The sequence below is a fragment of the Rhinolophus sinicus genome, linkage group LG10 (assembly GCF_036562045.2).
Source record: "Rhinolophus sinicus isolate RSC01 linkage group LG10, ASM3656204v1, whole genome shotgun sequence".
NCBI classification, from domain to species: domain Eukaryota; kingdom Metazoa; phylum Chordata; class Mammalia; order Chiroptera; family Rhinolophidae; genus Rhinolophus; species Rhinolophus sinicus.
In genome coordinates this window covers 13,327,332-13,347,426 of record NC_133759.1, presented here as the reverse complement: position 1 = coordinate 13,347,426, position 20,095 = coordinate 13,327,332, and the positions used below count along the sequence as shown (strand labels likewise).

General features: G+C 44.3%; 1 protein-coding gene across 1 annotated transcript in view; it reads right to left on the bottom strand.

Annotated features, from left to right (window-relative positions):
* SCN10A (sodium voltage-gated channel alpha subunit 10) overlaps positions 1 to 20,095 on the bottom strand; it is a 76,825-nt gene that overhangs the window by 23,486 nt on the left and 33,244 nt on the right. Inside the window, exons 13-17 of the mRNA XM_074312595.1 lie at positions 15,680 to 15,918; positions 13,832 to 14,005; positions 4,526 to 4,882; positions 2,543 to 2,989; positions 1,078 to 1,215 (exon numbers count right to left, since the gene is read on the bottom strand). Of these exons, the coding sequence (XP_074168696.1) occupies positions 1,078 to 1,215; positions 2,543 to 2,989; positions 4,526 to 4,882; positions 13,832 to 14,005; positions 15,680 to 15,918 (1,355 nt within the window). The remainder of the gene's footprint in view (positions 1 to 1,077; positions 1,216 to 2,542; positions 2,990 to 4,525; positions 4,883 to 13,831; positions 14,006 to 15,679; positions 15,919 to 20,095) is intronic.

Here is a 20,095-nt window from a genome sequence, read left to right as displayed (position 1 = left end):
CATGGACAAAAACAAAACAAAACAAAACAAAACAAAACCCCCAAACAAAACAAAACCCCCAAACAAAACAAAACCAATACCTAACAGTTGTGTACTGAAAACAGGAGTAGAGAAAACTAGCCAGGGGAGTCCTTAGAAAGCTCAGCAGAAAACAAGACGTACACATGTAGAAGGTGGCGATCCTCACCTAGCTGGAACCAAGTGCCTTGTGTTCACCCAGAGCCCCCAGATCCCATCTCAACCCACCTTCTGTGGTCAGCCTTGCCCAGGGGCACACAGCCAGTGGCGACATTCCTGAAGCTGAAGGGCTCGATTACTTTGGGGATGAATGATGGCTTCCTTATCTTTCCCTAGCCCAGTGCCTGTCACAGCGTCAGCACTCACTGGCTATGTGTCAAGTTATATTTCTGATTTTAATAAAGATGCTACATCTTTACAGACGCCTCTTTTCCTATAGCCTGTTTTCTTCAGAGATTTGTAATGAAACCACTAAGTTTATTTTTACCTTTTCTGAGACATTCCTAAACTCAGGTTCTTCTTCCTGCTCAGTCTGCATAAGGCTGTCAGTACACTTCTCAGTACAGACAGCCTCTTCAGAGCACTGGAATGTTTTTGGCTAGAGAGTAAGGTGTGGACAAAAGAAAGCGGGGGTGGGGAGTCACAGGGAAGACTTTCACCCACGAGCAAGTCTGACTTTTATCTCCTGGCTCAGAAAGATATTAAACGTTCTCTGTGCATTGTCTTTTGTTTCCTTTTTCCTTGGCTGTCATTTTCTGGGCACTTATTCCATTTCAGGCAGAAGCGAAACATTTGACAAGCAGCATCTCATTTAAGCTTCAAAAGAATCCTACCAACTAGGCATTACCATTCAGTTTTATATCTGAAGTCACAGAGGCTCAGAGAGATTGAGCAACAGCTCCCGGGTCCCGCCAGCTCAGGGAGCCTCACTCTTGGTGCTGAAATCATGCTGATTGGCCCAGGGGTTAGGAGGGACTTTATCCTCAGGATGTGACATGAGGTTCTGCGGTTGCGTGCAGTCTGGAATACCCCACCTCTCCGGGAAGCTCACATACCTACCTCGGCAGGGTCCTGAGTAACAGCCTCGTCTTTCCAATTTTCAGCCAGGTATGGAGCCAGGTCCTCAGAGGACATTCCAGAACCTGGGCTCCTGGGTGCCAGGGGGTCCTCACACCTTCTGACTTGCTGCAACTGCTCCTGTTAGTGAGAGAGGGTCCCAGCTGGGTACCTGTGCCCACCCTCAGCCAACCACTTCTGAATTTGAAGAGCTCATAGTCTGCCAGGGCTAAGGACCTAAAATAACTAACATACATACACTACATATATACACTTGTGTGAAGTGAGTGTGGAACTCTAAGCCTGGTAGATCTGTTAGAAGCTGTGTGACCTTAGGCATGTTATTTAACCTCTTTGATCTTCATTTTTCCCATCTGCAGAATTGAGAAGGCAAGATCTACTTCATTCAGTTATTTTTATGAGTAAATATATTAATGCTTAGAAAACACTTAGCATGAAGTGTGTGGCTCAGTAGATGTTAGCCATGACCATAATCACTTGTCCAGATGTCAGGGTGGTAGCAGACATGGCCATCTGGAGTCCCCCAAGAACCCCAAAGTAACTGAAAATACCTCTGAGTGGAGACAGCCATCACAGAGTTCACGTCCTTTACTCTGGGGATGGTGACGCCCTACCCTTGGCTGTCACCCAGACACTGACATGTAAAATATGGCAGCTGATAACAGCAGCTGCTGGAACACAGGAAAAGTGACAGCTGCAGGGGAAGAAGGCTATGGAGGAGCTAGACTCAAAGCACAGCTGTCTAAGGCCACTTAGTGGCCTGGCCAGCAGCCCTGCGGGTCCCTGGGCCCCAAAGGATCCCTGCCTTCCCGTATTGTGCAGACATGTGTGCCCCCAGTCATTGGGAAGAGGTTAACGAGGGTTGATATATCAGCTTAAAGTATAGGGAATTGTGCAAAGTATTTAAAAATATATATTAAGAAGAGGCTGCAATGTGCTTTATATTCTTTGGTGCCAAAAGGAACAAATGTCATTTCCCTGTGACATCCCTTGTCGGTGGGAAAAGCTGAATAAATGAGTCATAATGATTAGGACTCCTTAGGCTTCTGGTGAAGATTAGAGGAGTTTGCTCTAGGACAACATCCTGTTCCTAGAGAAATCTCATCAGCATCTCATGCACAGAGCCTGGGTTTGGCGGAGCACAGAGGGCAGTGGTATGAAAGACAATCCCAAGGACCTCCAAGTGGCCTGGGGCTCAAGGCTGCCCCTGTTCCCTGCTTGCCTGGGGAATTCTGACTCAAATGCCACCTTCTCTGGAAAGCTGGGCACGGCTTTAACTTCTTATATCAAGGGTTCCCCTACCCAGCTTGCCCAGGGCTCCTCAAGGCTGTGTCACCCTGATTTTGGAAAATCTCTTTATCATAATTTCCCACTCCCCTCCTTCCTATCAACCCCAGCTTGAGGCCCCTCCCTGCTTCCTATGGCTGTCCCGCAGGAGAACTCTCACCTGCCTGTGGGGGATCACTTCCTGTTGCGAGCTCCGAACACCCTCTTCCTCGTCATCCTCCAAGTCATCGAGGTCAGATTCGCCCTCGGCAATGGGCACAGAGACCCACACGTTAGGATTGGTGATGAAGTCACTCTGGTCCTCCCCAGGGCCTCTGGGAACCGATGGCTCTCCAGAGCTTGCCACGGCCGAGTTGGCAGCAATGTGGTTCTCAGTTTTGGAGCTGGAGAGTGGGATTTTCACTACCAGTTGGGGCTCCACCTTGGTCTGGGGGAGCAGGCAGGGCCTGTGGAAGTAGCTGCGCAGGGTCCTCATGGTGCGATGGGCAAATGCCTGGATCCGTCCCAGGGCGACCTGCAGATTGTTCATCTCCCCATCGTCCTCTGGGACTGTGAGGTTGTCGGCACTGAAAGAGTTCAGCAGCAGGGCGATGAATAGATTGAGCACCTGAAGAGACGAGTGGACGAGAAGATCGCTCAATCAGGAACAGAGCCCATCCATGGCCCCCCCAGGTCGGCAGCTGGATGGCAGGACAGCCACAGCTGGGCCTCTCCATGCACTCCCAGGATGCTTTCCCTCTTGGGGGAATGGACACTCTGAGAGCGACTAAAGGGAGTCTTGGGGACATCCCAAGTGACCTGCCTCATGGGGCAAAGTTTGAAGTACATTCTCCACTATAGAAGAGGGTTACCCCTGTTGAGCAAAGGGACATTCAGTGACAACAGTGAGGAGCAAGCATGGGTCTGCCCTGGGAACACCCTCCTCATCTGCCAAAGCCCTGGGTTCTAGTCCTCACTCTGGAATCCTGGGCACATCTCCTCATGTTCTTTACCTGTCAGCACGCAGTGGGGACTCGCTACCTTTCATGGTGATTGAAGAGGAAATGACATTTGGGATGTAAAAGTGTGCAGAGGGGCAAACCTCCTGCCTGAGAGTTCAGGGCCCCTGTGGCTCTGCAGGGATGGGGAGCTCAGCCTGGAAGAAAGGAATTTCAGCCAGCCCCTCACTCGGGGATGCAGGATGTGGGCAGAAGGCATCTAGCTCAGGGACCCAGGTGGGAAAGACTTTAAAGAGTGTGGATTTATTAGTTTAGCTTTCTGTTGTCTGTAAAATTCTTACAGGAAAGAATCCAAGTTGGTTGACTTCCAGAGCAGTAAGAGACGGGTTCCTGGAAGTCCACCTTCCCCTTCCAGCCAGCCAGTGCTGCGAGAGCAAGGACACCCAGAACTAGAATGGATGGAGACAAGCTGAGGGCGAGGAGCCAGGCTGGGACAGAGAAGGGGTGCTAGGGCCAGTTGGCAGGAAGGCCTTCAGAAGGGCTCCCCTCAAACCTGACGGTAGATTTTGTTATTGTCACTGTGGTGTTGGGTATTGCCCATGATCCAGCTTCCCTCTTTCATCATGGCCCATCGTGCCCACCCCCGCTCCTAGCTAGGACCTGTGTAGCTTCGAGAAATCAGTCAGCTTTTATTCTCCTAAAGAAAAATATTTTCTGAAACTCCCTGGAGTGGGGAAGGAAATTTTTCCTTCAACTACTAACAACTATCATTTATTGAGTTCCTGGCATAGCCCAGACACTTGCACTAGGCAATTTGCATATATCATCTCCTGTAATTTAATTCTCCCAGTTATCCCTATGAGCAAGCACTATTTTCTTGATTTGAAGGAAATTAGAGCTCAGGGAGATTGTCTCCTGTGCTGGGTCAGCCAGCTTTACGAGTGGTGGAGCTGGGATTCTAAACCAGGTCTTTCCTTCTTTACCATATGTGCTCATTCCTGCCAGTCAGGCTGCCCCCCCAGGAGACAGTTCTTAAAATGTATTCCCCATGACTCTGCAAAATTTCAAGGCTTTTTAATCCAGGAGGTCCAAGATGGGCCTCCTAAAAATGTGCACGTCAAAGCTTTTCAGGATAACCTGACCGTCTCCTCTGTTGCCCAGGGACTGCCCAGGAGACCGTGTCCCAGTGGGGGCTCTGCACTCACCACCAGATTCCCCAGCACCATCACTGTCAAGAAAAGGATGAGGCATATGGATTTCTGGCCGACTTGCATGCAGGCCCACATGTTCTCAATCCACTCCCCACAGAGGATCCGGAAGACGATGAGGAAGGAATGGAAGAAGTCATACATGTGCCAGCGTGGCAGTTCTTCACACGAGGAGTTATTGGGCCGTTGGGTGCAGTAGTTTTCTCCGAGGAGCTGCTTGCCAACCAGAGCGAAGATAAACACAATGATGGCCAGGATCATGGTGAGGTTCCCCAGCGCCCCGACCGAGTTGCCGATGATCTTGATGAGGGTATTTAAGGTTGGCCAGGACTTGGCCAACTTGAGAACCCGCAGCTGCCGAGAAAGAGATTGGGTCACGTCCTGGTAGCTGTTCTCATCACCTTTCATCTCTGGTCTTGGCCGGAAACCAAAGGCCTGGGAAAAGCCCAAGGAGCTCATCCCATTCAGATGGGGTGCTCCTAGGAAGGTGCTTTCAGAGACCTTCCTTCCTGTCATTAGCTACTCAAAAACACGATCAGTCTCGGTGGTCCCCACATATCACTGTGCTTCACTGACTGTGGCAAAGTCTGGGGTCTTATACTGGGGTGGGGGCCTTACCATAGGTACGCTGGTCAATAGCCACTGGCCTCCTGAATGTAGGCCTGTTCCACGAGGGTGGAGTAAGGTATGATGGCGCTCACAAATGAACGAGAACAGCCCACTTTTGACCTGAAGAGAGGCTAGCCTCCTGCATTGGAGAGGTCCTGGCTAACCATCTCCCTTAAGGCATTTCTCATCTTGCGGCCATGGACGTCTGATGCCCCTACCAGCTCTGACATGGTGAGTAACTATGATTTCATGGACCCAGCATTAACTGACCCATATGTGCATTTAATTGACCAACCAAACCACCCACCTTATTGAATGCCAGCCACACATGTGCATGGCGCTGTGCTAGCCTGGGAAGTGTGTGGAGAAAGGCTCCTGTCCTCATGGACCTAATGGTTTAGTGAGATACAAGGCAAAGACCCCTAAAGTCTTCATGGCACACCCGGATGTGCTAAGACCCACAAGACAGCAGAAGCACCATGTATAAGGATGTATACATGTTTTAAAAATACATTGGTGTGGTTCTCTAATTTGTTAGAAAGAAAGAGCTGGGCTCAGCTGGCATGTATTTCTGGAGCACACCAAGAGCCAGGCTCTGGATCAGCTGCTAGGACACAGTGTGGAACAGAGCACTGCAGCAAGTTTTATCACTCACACAGCAGTAAGTCCCAAGGGAGGTGCTTTAATCCTCTTATACAGGAAGTTCCACATCTACTTCTCTTAGACCCAATCTGGAAGTTATTTTCCTCATACTGGAAACAGAGCTTCAAACACCAATTCTGTGGACTGGACGTAGAGGCAGCAGATAAACACTACTAAAAAACTGAGTGTTGGTAACTATTAGGTGGGTGCAAAAGTAATTGTGGTTTAAAAGGTTAAAAATAATTGCAAAAGCCACAATTACTTTTCCATCAACCTAATAGATGGAGCTCTTTTGTGGAGGGTATTGGGAGAATGCAAAATGTCCTTAGCAAATGATTGATGTTTCCATTCTCACAATAAACTCTGGATAAGAACAAAAGCAAAGGAGGCTGGAGTAGATCCCTAACACAGGGTGAGAACCACCCAACACAGCACAGAGTCTGGGGGCCTGACAAGGAGGGACACATGGGCAAGAAGACCAGGAGTTGACTCTTGCCTCAACCACACCTGGCTAATGGTTTCCACTGGTTCCTTAGTTAGTTGGGGTTATGTATGTGTGTGATGAGAGTTTAGAAATTAATACAGTTGACCCTTGAACAACATGAGGGTTAGAGGCACCAACCTTCTATGCAATTGAAAATACACATAACTTTTGACTCCCCTAAAACTTAACTACTGATATCCTACTGTTGACTGGAAGCCTTACCAATAACATAAACACTCCATTAACACATATATTTTGTGTGTTATATGTATTATATACTATATTCTTAGAATAAAGTAAAACTAGATAAAGAAAATATCATTAAGAAAATCGTAAGAGAAAATATATTTACAGTATTTATTGAAAAAATTTCTTACATACGTGGACCCACACAGTTCAAACCCGTGTTGTTCAAGGGTCAACTGTATTAGAATCCCCTTAGATAGAAGTTTGTTGCCATAATTAAGATTGTACTAAACTAAGCAAATTGTATATAATTCTCATTATAGGACATGAATTGAGTCATCTTCTATTAATTTTTTTTGTTGTCTTTATGAAGGACAGGAAAACAGAATTCTTCCACTTGCTATTCTAGAGATATCTGGGGCTTGGGAGCCCCTACTGTTAGCCAGTCAGTCAACAAACATTTACAGAGTGTCTGCTGCTGAATTGTAGTGCTGCCAAACAACCTGGCTGGCTCCTGCTGATACCTAGAATGAATGGTCCAGGAGAGCAGCCCACCTGCATCCATGTTCCCTTTGACCCTCATCTCCACCCCTATCCAATTGCTCTATGTAGTCTTTGCCCAGCTTAGCATTACATCAAAAGAATTATTTCATATTATCATAGAAAATTTATAAACGATTGCTTTTAGTAGCTGCTGAATATTCCTTCATGTTTAATTAACCATTTCTCTAGTTAATCTCATAATTAATACAAAATTTTCTATTTAGGGGGAAAGACACTGGAAGGAAATAAACCAAGTTGGTAACAGAGATGTATTTATATAGAAATATATGCAAATATTATAGGTAGTTGAGGTCATGTTATTGGGTTCTGGCTGATGGAATGGAGATGGAGCCAGAAGTAAAATACACTATTTTCAGACACAGCCATAAAACACCATACACTTTCTCTTTCCTTTCCATGGGTGCCATAGAGGCGAACCATTGAAGATGGTGAATCAAAACATCCTGGATCCCTGAGTCACTATTAGGAGCAGAAACTCCCAGGAGAGCTTTCCAGCCAGCATGGAATGTGCTGTGAAACATAAACCTCAACTACTTTAACTCATATATTTAGAGATAGTCACTGTAATTAGTTGTAGGTGTCTTGAGTAATGTAAAAACTGGTACATTGAAAAACAGTGTTAACAAAAAAAAAAAGGAAAAAAGGTGTTACCATTTCAAAAATGTCAAATGTGTGGCACTGGCTTGGTGATCAGGTGGTAAACAATGAAAAAACTGATATAAAAAGGCTTGGAAAATGTTGATCTGTGTTGCCTGGCTTGCATCATACTCAGACATGAGTGAGGAATAAATCTTTATGGATTAAGATGTTGAGTTTGGGGATTATTTATGCAACAGCTAGAATTATTATTGTTAATTACATTATATAGCTTTTTAAAAACAGGAAAATTAAAATGCTTAACACAATGGTAAGTTGGGAAGGGTAACAAATGAAAATTGGTCTTGGAGAAAGGTGAAGATTGTAGCTTTATACTTTGATTACGTTAACTGCTCATGCTATAACTTCTAAGGTAACCACTCAGAGAATGAAAATGAGTATTTAGTTTTCAAACCAATAAAGGGGAAAATGGAACAAGGAAAAATAAACAATTCAAAATAAATCAAGAAGTTGGGGGCGGGGGATGGAAGGAGAGAGAACACAAACATACTTAAGCAGGTGAAACAAATAAAAATCCCCAAATATAATGACAGACCCATGTAGAAATATATCAATATTTACAAGATAAGTGGACTACATACTTTGGTTAAAAGACAAAGACTGGATTTTCAGAACTGAATAAGAATCTAAAATTTGACTATGCTGTTTATGAGAAACATATTAAAAAACCCTAAGGATACACAAAGGCTAGAAGTAAAAAGATGAATAAAGATATAAGAGGCAAATTCTAAACCAAACCAAATTCTACTATCAGGCAAGGAGATTTTTAAGGCAGAAAGCATTTCCAGGGATAAAGAAGGTCAACTCTCAACGATAAAGTTTCACTTTACTGGGAAGATATGACAACTTAAAATATGTATGCATTTAATAACACAGTCTCAAGACAGAACCATACGGAAAAATAGACCATGCCATAATCATAGTGGGAGATATTTTTATACACCACTTTTGCAGTAATTGCTAGAACAAGCAGACAAAAATAAGCAAGGATGTAGAATATTTGGACCACACAAAGAACTTTCTGTACTCAATGGATTATGCAGAGTATTGCAGCCTACAACTGCAGAAGACAGATTCTTTTCAAGTGCATAAGGAACACTTTCAATACACTGAGCCAAAGGAAATTATCAATAAATTTCAAAGCATTAAAATCATACAGTGTATGTTCTTGAACTATAATACTAGTAAGCTAGAAGTCAATGGCATGAAGATAACTAGAAATACCACATATGTTTCGAAATTAAGAACCATGCATCTAATTAAACTTAGGGTCAAAGAACAATTCAAATTTGAAATTAGAAAATATTCAGAACTAAGCCATAAGGAAAATTCTACATATAAAAGGAGTTCTTGGATGGAAGTTGAAGTCTTAAATATATATATATTGGATAAGAAAATAGATTAAAAATTCCATTTTAGGAAGTTAGAAAAGAATAAAATATGTAGAACAAAGGATGTAATTAAGATAAGATGCAGGGTTAATAGAAACAGAAAACATCAATGAAGTAGAGAATCAACAAGCTAAAAGCTGGTTCTTTGAAAAGACTAATTAAATTGATGATCTTTGGCAAGACTAATGAAAAACGATGAGAGAAAGCACACATCACTATTTTTTAGAAAAGAAAAAGGTGACATAAGTAAGGTGATAGGGAAAATTCTTAAAAGATAACAGCATAGCATACATAACTTTGTGCAATAAACTTGAACATTTAGATAAGAAGGAACATTTTTAGAAAAATGTAACTTACCAAAACCAATTTGAGAAATAGAGAACCTGACTAGTTCCACAGCCATTAAGAAAATAATGAAAACATGCTGACCTCCAGATGGCTTCATTAATGATTTTTACCAAACCTATAAGGAACAAATAATTCTGCCCTTACCCAAAGTTTGGGTGTAGAAGAAGAGAAATATTTTTCACCTCTTTTTATGGAGAGTAGCATAACTTGGCAACTAGTATACTAAAAATTGGCAACAAAAATGCAAATAAGGAAAATTATAGGCCAAATATTACTCATCAATATGGACATAAAATTTTTAAGCAAATTCTTAGCAAGCTGAATCTTCCAATGTACAAAAACTGTATCACGATCAAGTTGGGTTTACCTCAGGAATGCAAAGTTGGCTTAACATTAGAAAATCAATTAATATAACTCATTACTTTAATAGATTAAAGGAGAAAAATCTTGTGATTATCTTTATACATGCAGAGCAACTGTCTGATAAAATTAACTATCCATTCATGATAAATATTCTTAATAACAGAGAACTTCCTACACCAATAAATGTTTTTTAATCTTTTGAAAAAACCTGCCACAAATATCAGACCTGGTGAAATATTGGAAGCATTCTCTTTGAGGTCAGGAAAATAGCAAGGATGTGTTGCTACCGTCTTTCCCCGAAAATAAGACCTAGCCAGACAATCAGCTCTAATGCGTCTTTTGGAGAAAAATTAATAGAAGAACCATGTCTTATTTTACTATTATATAAGACCTGGTCTTTATAATGTAATGTAATGTAATATAACATAATGTAATGTAATATAATATTAATATAATATTAGGTCTTATTTTCGGGGAAACAGAGAATGAACACATTGTTTCAGCAGTGTACTGGATGTCCTAATTAACATGATCATGTAATGAAAAGAAGCAATGATATAAGGATTAGAAAATAAGAGACAAAAGTCATTATTTGCATACAATATGACTGTTCAAAAATTTAAAAGATTATATAGGTAAACTGTTAGAATTAATGAGCGGTTTCTGAATTCAAAAGTACTAATGCTACCAAAGTGCTAACAAAAAAAACACCACACACACAGAAAAATATATTTTAAAATAGATTTCATTTAGAATAGCATAATGAACTAGGAAATATCTAAGCATAAATCTAACAAAAGATATGGAGAAAATCTTTAATGGAGAAAGTTATAAAACTTCATGCAGAAATTATAAACCATTGAAAGAGTGAAATAAATGGAGAGTATGTTATTGTCATAGATCAGAAGACTACCTGATGTAAAGGTTACCTTTCTTCCCGGAATTGATCTATAGATTATTGTAGTCTCAATAGGGGAAAAAACAAAACAGTTTTGTGTGTATGGGGGTACATAACTTGGCAAGTTGATTCTAAAATGAATATAGAAGTACAGGGGCCAATATATCCTTGAAGAAGTCCAACAAGGTGGGTGACTTGCCTTCCAGACAGACATATTCAAGGTAATTGCAGTAATTAAGATGGTGTGGTATCAGTACAAGAACAGACCAATAGACACATTAATGGAAGTAGGCTTTAAAAGATGGGAAAAGAGGTGATGCTATTTTGAGAGGGAGGAAAACGCAAGAATGAAGACAGAATGATCATTTCTTCCTTCTTACTTTTTTTTCCCTACGTTTTTCTTTCCGTCCTTCCTTCAATCAACAGGTGTTCATTGAGTTCTGGTATGTGCTGGGCCTTGGGCTGGGCCCTTGGGATAGAATGCTAAACAAAAAAACTCTGGTTTTTGTCTCATGGAATGTCAGGATGATTGTAAATTGTGAAAAACAGATTAATTTGGTGAGGGAATCCAACTTTAGATAATGCAATTGAGGAGGACCTCTCTGAATAGGTGATGTGTGATGAGAGCCAGGAAAGATAAGAAGGAATGAGCTAAGGCTAGGGGAAAAGTGTTCCCGGCAGAGGGAATGCATGTGCAAAGGTCCAGAGGCAGGAACAGTTGCTATGCGTGAGGAAGAGAAAGTAAGCCTCTGACTGGAACAAAATGAGCAGGGGAGATTGAAGAGGTAGGCAGGCCCTGATTACGCAGAACTTTGTACACCACCACGAGGTCTCCGGATTTTATTCTCAGAGCCATGGGAAATCACTGAAGAGTTACTTGTAAGAAATGTACCATACTAATTAATGTAAGAGGATATTAATAGGGGAAACTCTGTGTGTGTGTGTGTGTGTGTGTGTGTGTGTGTGTGTGTGTGTGTATGGGGGGTTATGGGAATTTTTTGTATGATCTGCTCGATGTTTCTGAAAAAATCTAAAACTATTTTTTAACAATAAAACCTACTAATAAGAAAAATATGGAAGTCATGAGCTGGGCTGTGTGAATTTTCTGCAGTAGTATCCACAACTCAGGTATAGGCATGGCAAAGGGAAATATTTGGCTTCATCTCTAGGATACGGTTTTGTCAAACACAAAAATGTGAAGGAGCAGAGGGGAAAGGTGGTTACATTTGTTTTCAAGAGCATAATAATATCGATGAACCGTGAACTCTAAACCAGGTAATGAGGGAAGTGAAGGGGGTGAAAGAGGACTGAAAGACCCAAGAAAGTGTGGGGTTGGTGGGCATAGTTAGGGAACTGGGAGGTGATAGGCCTGTTAGGATCGGGGAGGTGGGGGGGAGAATTCTGTCGGCCCAGGCTGTGGAGGAAATCTGCCTATTTTTGGTGGAGTCTATAGGCTTCATGGAGGCAGAACAAACGTAGCACATAGACCTCAAAACACCAAGTTTGTATTTCCCCAAGTATTACAAAAATGTTCACATTTTATTAGGAAACTAACTTCAGGCTCTCCAGGGCCTAGGTGCCTGTCTCTTGTCATCATTTTCTAGATACTTAGATATATCTGTTTTTCCAAAAATGTGATTGGATTCTGACCTTCTCAGGTTTCCAGGTTACCGACCAGGAGCCCTGTGGGCCCACCGTGCCCTTCTCTTCCATGGGATGGTGACAGCACCATCAGCACGGGCAGATGTATTCAACCAGTGGTTCATGGCACAAATGTGTCCCAGGGCGTGCTTGGTTTGGCCTTCAGAGTGTGTGTGGTTTTTAAAATTGAATTACTAGCCAATGTTAAACATATTCACCTAAAAATCTGAATTTCTAGTTTCTCATAAAAAATTGGCAACTGACAATAATGGACAGGGTCACCTGTTGGCAGGAGTCACCCTGACTTCCATGTACATGAACCTTCCTGGAGCTGGGCTCTGTGCTGGGTCTGCCCAGGCTGAACTGAGTCATCCCTGCCTGTTTCAGGGGACAAATATCCAGGGTGGAAATCTCTTCCTTGGCTAGCATGGTTCCTGTAGGTCCTGTAGGTGTTTGAGTGTGCTACCCCAGAGGCAGCTAAACCATTTCCAGTGCTGTGGCTGGCCCCCCAATAAGGCCCCAAGCAGACTTTCTGGCCTAGAAGTGGACTTAGTGAGATTGCTGGCCACTCTCTCCTTCATTTAGTCATTTCTCTCTAAAGCTAGACACGGGGCCGCCAGCTGGCAATCAGAGCACTGAGAACAAGACACCCGTGATAACAAACCCTGCCATTTCTTCGGGCCTCTTGCCCACTCCCAAGAGTCAGCGAGGCACCACGTTTCCTCCAGATGGCCTGGGAAATTGGGAGACCCCAGTGACCCCAGACTCCCCTGGGATCTGACAGATGTGGCTCTTACAAGACTGGGTGGCCTGTGGGCAATGGGGCAGCAGCGACTTGACTAGGGGAACTCTTCCTGTAGAGGGCACCCCGGAACTGAGTTTGGAGAAAAGCCCAGCCAAGAAGCTAGTAGGTGGCAGATTTTAAGGTGTGTGAAACATGAGGGCTGTGGTTTGGGACACCAGGGAGTCAGAGGATGAGCTCTGTGAGCTGGAACTCTGGAGTCAGGCAACCTGGCTTTGCGATGCAGGTCTGCTGCTCGCTTGCTCGGGAGCTTGGAGACTCTGGGTCATCGTTTAACCACATTGCGTCTGTTATCCTCACCTATCCGTGGGGATATTAAAAGCCATTCTCTTTCAGGGTTGTTTTAAGTATAACATGAGGCCTGTTCTGTCAAGGGCTTAGCCCTGTGCCTGACACATTGTCAGTGCTCAAGAAACAGGAGCCGCTATGATTATCTTTGTTGCTGTTGTTTCCTAAGAGAACAGGAGGGTGCTGGGAAGTCCCCCTTTGGCGCAGATGAGGGGACCGAGGCCTGGAGGGGAGAAGGCACACCTCCACTTTGAGTAAGTGGAAAGCACCAAGTCTCCAGCTCCCAAGAGCCATGCCTGGCTCCCTCCCACAGGGCCAGGAAAGGAAGAGGGAGCTGTCTGGTGGGGTCCCCAAAGGACAGCGTCTGTTCCCAGGGCTGCACCGCCCTGGATGTGGAAGCAGTTTCCCGAAGTCCCCGAGAGAACATTACCAGGCGGAAGGACCGCATCACCGCCATGCCGCCCTTCTTGGCCACACCCAGCTCCATCAGGCTCATGGTGACAATGATGCAGTCAAAAATGTTCCACCTCTTCTGGAAGTAATAGTAGGGGTCGAAGGCAATGATTTTGAAGACCATTTCCGCTGTGAAAAACACGGTGAAGACCTGCGGATGGAAACAGGATCCATCTCAGCCGGGTCCGTGGGGCCGGGGGCAATGACAAATAGGGCAGCAGGGAAGTGGCTTGTTTGTAAAACAACAAATCCTTTTACCTCGCTCTTATGCAGTTTCTGTATGATCTGCGGGCTCCCGAAGGACTGGGGATGGGAACACTCAATGTGGCAACAGAGAGAAAGCTCTGGACCAGTGTGCTTAGGGCATATGCAATAGAACCCGTGCTTCAGTGTTTCCACGTGAATGGTGAAGAAGGGGAGTAAGTGGATAATTACTAGGATAATAATGATTACAGAATTAGGGAAATGTGAAGTCAGTCTGGTTCAGTAGTTTAAAAGCATGGATTGTGGGGCAACACAGACCCAGATAAAAATCCCAACTCAGCCATTTCCTAGCTTGTGTAAGCCTGGACAAGTGTAATGCAGCCTCTCTGTACCTCAATTTCCTCATCTGTATAATGGGCATAAAAACCGAGATAATGAACGTGCAGGTCTTAGCAAAGGTCCTGGCAGATACGTAGTAATGCATTAATAAATAATAGCTATTAGCAAAAACAAAAGTAATACGTTGTGTCTAAGATTCTGACTTTCATCTCCGAGTGTCTTTAATTGTCTTAGGACAGAATTCTGACATTGAGAGAGGTCAGGACCCGGCTCGGTTCACACAACAACCAGCAGGAAAGCGTGGCAGGTAAGAAGAAAGCAGAGATCAGGGTCAGGGGCTTTTCTCTCCTTTGCTCTCATCAAAGCCTCTTGCCAGCTTGGGAAATGGAGGTTATTGCACCCCTTTTACAGAGACAGAACGGGCTGAGAGTTTACGGGACTTGCCAAATGCCCCCAGACTGCAACTGTGTGATTCAAAGAGCATCTATCGAGTGCCTTCTGTAGGCAAGTGAGTGTGGTGTGGTGGGGGTTGGGGTTGAGGTCCTGTGCCCGAGAGAAACCTGGGTCAACTCTGGCTCCACCTTCGGCTGTGTCACGTTGGGCAGGATACTTAACCTTTCTGAGTTTTAGCACTCTCTCTTGGACTGTGAGGGTGATGATAATCTCATAGCATTGCTGTGACTCTGAGATAACACTTACAAAGTACCTGACTCGCGGTAGGCACCAAGAAATGCCTGCCTTTCTTTCCTTTTAAAAATGGCACTGTGCTCTGTCTCAGTGGTAAAGGACTTTCTCTCTCTCACCTCAACTTCTCCAACTGTAAAATGGGGGTGTGAGCCCAACAATCTCTTCCACAAAGCCCTCTGTGGTCTATGCTCACTTCTTAGAAATATGCTCGCCTTTCTCTTTCCATTTCTGGAAGGAAACTGGCAAGTCCCAAATTATCTTTAAAAGGGGAAGTGACATTTATCTTCATTTCAAGGTAGAGGCAGCTGAGATCCAGAGAATTCAAGTGGCTGTCTTGAGTTCTGTAAAGGGGGATGGAGTGGCCCCTAGGACAGGGCCACTTCCTCAGGCCACTTCCCTCTGCTCATTTATCCCAAAGCAATTCCCACCAGCCCAGCCTGGTCCTCTAGACTTGGCGTCCTGAAGTCAGTGTCCACACCCTACCACACTGCTCTCAGCTAGCTAGACCAATAGTCCAACCGATGTGGGCATGCTGCCACCCCACCCAAAGCCCCACAGCCATGACGGCATGGGCAACGGCTGCCAGTGCACTCACAATGTTGCCTATCTGGAACATGGTTTCGAAGAGGGGGCTCATGCCGTGGTGCTCCATGGCCATGAAGAGTGTGTTTACCACGATGCACAAGGTGATGGTGAGCTCCGCAAAGGGGTCCGTCACAATCCTAAAGAGAAGCGTCTTGAGCTTCACCCACGTGGGGCAGCACTCCCAGATCAGATACTTCTGAGCCAAGCTGGTCAAGAAGGGTGGGCACCTCTGTTCAGACTCCTCGAGTTCTGCATCACAGGTGTAGTCAGTGACAGGTGTCAGCCATGCGCCACCTCAGACCCCCTTCCCAGGGACCTCCCCTAGACCTTGTCATGACTAGTAACCACCTCCACTGTCCACTTCAGTCCTCCTTCTCTCTGAGGACCATGGCCTACTTTCTGAAGTTCCTTCAGTTCAGCAACTCCAATCCAGTCTCTGTCCCCATCCAGTTGTCCAAACCACGGACCCTACCCTTTTTAACTGCTCATCACCTATGTCATGTCCTTACTTCTCCACTTACCCCGCTTAGAGTTCATGTCCATTCCTCTGTCTATTCCTTTGCAGACGTCCTCAATTCCTTTGCCCCTCTCCCCCTCCATTGTACTTGCCTGGCAGAACCCCAACCCTTAATATGCCCAATGTGCAGACTACTTCTGCACCTGCATCCAACCAGCTGGACCTGGTTGGAAAAAGTACACATCCATGCTGACAGGCCCCACTAGCGGTTCATGAGTCACCACTTGTCAGTGCCCCGGAATCCTGCCATGTTTCTCTATTTCAGTCCACTCCTTCAGTCCTCCAGACTACTCTTTCTCATTTCCCCCTCTCTCCTCCAACCTTCATCTCCCCCTCTCCACTTCTCTCTGACACTAAAAAGAAGCACAGGAAGCAATGTTGAGTGAAGAATCTTCCAGAGATGCCATTGTGGTGGGAAGCAGCCTGTCTGTGAGGCAGAACAGCAAGACACAGCCTTGTAAACAACCGGAACATTGCTGCTCTTGGTTGTCTTGGAGATACAGAGGCTAAAAGAATCATGCCCTTGCTAGCTTGCAACATGGTTATGGTTCCTCCCCAAAAGAATCTCCTACAAAAAGCTAATCCAGAAAAAACTTGCCTTCTTTTCTTCTGTGACAACGAAAGAAGTGTCCCTTCTCCTATTAACAGCCAACGTCTCCACTTGTGCTTCCTCTTCTGCCAGCCACTTCCGGAATCTATTGAATGTTCCCTTTCTTTCCTCATCTTCAGCCTTTCCCATTCTCACAGATCCTCCTCAAAAGCATGTAAATATACTTTTACAAAAGTCACACAAGAAAACCAAAACTATCTTCCTTTAACTCTACTCACACCCTAGTGTCATTTTGCTACCTCCTCCTCTTCACAGGCAAACTTCTTGAAAAAGTTGTCTATACACAATGTCTCCATGTCTTCACCTCTCACTTATTTTTCAACCCCTTCCGATGTGGCCTGTGCCTACTCCATGAATTTGTGCTCCACAAATCCTCTCTTGCTCAATCACCAGAGACATCCATGTGACTAAAGCTCCTGCACCCTTTTCAGGCTTGATCTTACTTGATCTTTCTATAGCATTGCTTCTTTGGACCTTTCTGTTCTTTCTGGAAGAATTTAGACCCTTTCTCTGCATTGTACTCTTCTGAGTCTTCTCTGATTTCCAGGCATTCCTTCCCAACTTCCTTTGCTGGCTCCATCTCTTCTGCTCAATCATTCATTATGGTAGTTTCCTAGGAAATTGTCCCAGGCCTTCTTCGCTCCTTACTCAATTCCCTCTTTGTTATTTACCTATTAATACTTGCACCATTGCAACATTACCATCTATATTCAATCTGCTTTCAAATATGTGTCTCTAGGTCACCCTCGTCTTCTAATTTCTAGTCCCATTTATCATAAAGCCAACTTCCTGTTGGACTTCCCTACCTGAATGTCTCAAGGGTGAAACACCCAATATGTCCCAGACTCAACTCATAATCTTCTCCTCTCGTCTTTTCCCAGTGAATCCCCTCTCCTCCTAACATGTCCCCTTTCTGTCACTGCACCAGCATCCTTTCAGTTGCTTATAGGGGAACCATGTGAACCACCAAGTTCTGAACCTTATGCCCCTTAGACGGCTCTCAAATCCTTCCATTTCCCATCGTCCCTTCTGCCACCACTCAGCGTCCAGGCACTGCCATCTTTCATCTGGTTTCCTCCCAACTGGTTCCCCTGCCAACACGCTCACCCTCTTAATTCCATTCTCTACACACATTCAGCGTAACCTTTATAAAATGCAAATGTAGCTCCCCTGCCTCCAACCCTTCAGTGGCCCCTCACTGCTCCTAGGATGAAGTCCAAAATCCTTGTTATGATCTAGGAAGTTCTGTGGGTTTGGCTCCGGTCCACCTCCCTGGCCTTATTTTAAGCCCCTCCCCTCCTTGCTCTCTATGCTCCAGCTACATCAGGCTTTTTCATTTCTTCAAGTATTATGCTGTCTTCTGCTTCAGGGATTTTGTTGTTCTTTCTGTCTGGAATACGTCCCTAACCCTGGCTTAACTTACCGTATTTCCCTTAGTGTCCTGCACTCTCCTTCAAGACACTCAGCACCCCAGCAATAGCTTTTCTATGTCTTTCTCTCACAGTCATCATCGGGGCAGAGGCTGGATCGTGCTGGCTGTTGTGCTCCTGCTTCTTATTCTGCTTTTGACAACTGTCACGTCTTAGCTTGCATGCTAAGCATAAAGGATCAATGCACCCTGACTTCAGGGAATTACCAAGTTCTACTGGCTTGGGCCAAACTTTCTCAGGCACAATCACTTCCAAAGATATAGCTTTTGTAAATCCTATCACAGCTCTGACAGCCTCAAACATCTTTCCTGTATTTCATGGGCATAGTAGATATAAATAATGTCCAGACAGATTACAGGTCATCTGCCCTATGCTCAAAAACCTTTGACGTCTTTGACCTAACCTAAGGTCACCTTTACCCAGATTCTCTTAAAAATGTCATTGTTTCTCCTGCCTTTCCCAGCCTCCTCTCAGACTATCTTCCTCAAGGGAAAGTCTGTCCTACCTTAGGATATCTGACAATTCCTTATTCTCTTCCTGTTCATCAGTTCAGGTCTTTATAAATTAGTACCACTCCCCTGCACCCACCCCATCACCTTGGGTATCACACGCATTCACCATTCATTCAACAACTGTTTGTTGAGTACCAACTATGTGCCAGGCACTGCTCTTCTAGGAACTGAAGAGCCAGCTGTGAGCAAAACAGATACACCTTTGTGGAATTTACAACCTAGTGTATATTTTAAAGAGGAGAAAACTGGGGCGGTTCGTGGAGCCCCAAGATCGCACCGCTTACCATAAGTGGCAGAATCAGGATGCAAACCCAGGCAGTTGGGTCGCAGGGCTTGTTCTTAACCTAGTCTCTGTTGCCTCTCATCCATCCGAGACCTCCTTTGTTCTTCTCTAAATTGGGACACCCATTTTATTCATTCCTGTCTCATTTCTGCAAAATGTTAGGTTGGTGCAAAAGTACTTGTGGTTTTTGCAATTAGTTTCAACCTTTTAAACTGCAATTCCTTTTGCACCAACCTAATACATCTGTCTGGCGCTCTCTCCCAGGTTCTCACAAGGCTGATGCCCTCACTTCATTCAGATTTCTGGTTTCTTTAGAGAGAATGGCCTTCTACAACCCCCTCATCTAAAATAGCCTCTTCTGCAAACCCCGACTCACCATTTCCTTCCCTGCCTAATTTCCCCCTCCTACTTCTTATCACTACCTGAATATCTATTTGTGTTTATCATCTGTACACCCTGTACACCCTGGCTTCCAGGGTATAGATTCCATGACAACAGGCTTCTGTCTTCCTCTCCACTGAATCCCCAGCACCTGGAACAATGCCAGCCACATAGGAAGTGCTCAACAAATATTTGTTGATGAGTAAACACATTGAAAAAGAGGGAAGGAGGAAGCCTCCCTCCTTCCTGAGAGCCCTCGCAAGTAAATAAAAAAGCAAGCTGTTTGTATTTTAATGTTTGCTGTTTGATGACTAATAGCAAAAGAAAGAAAGAAAGAAAGAAAGAAAGAAAGAAAGAAAGAAAGAAAGAAAGAAAGAAAGAAAGAAAGAAAGAAAGAAAGAAAGAAAGAAAAGAAAGAATTCCCAGCAATCGCCTGGCCAATAAAAAAATCCTGGGCATAGCAACATGGTGGATTTTATGCAGCCATGAAAAATGTTAGGTGTGCAGACACTATTACAGTAAAAAGTGATTGTTAAATAATTATCAATGAGAAAAACGATTATGAGAGTCTATACATACTATTGTCACTGGAATGTGCACACATTTCTCAAAAGACAAATTCAGAAATGCAAGAAACGTACATTATGGGTTTCCCCCCACATAACTGCATTCAATTTATACTTTAAGTAGCCA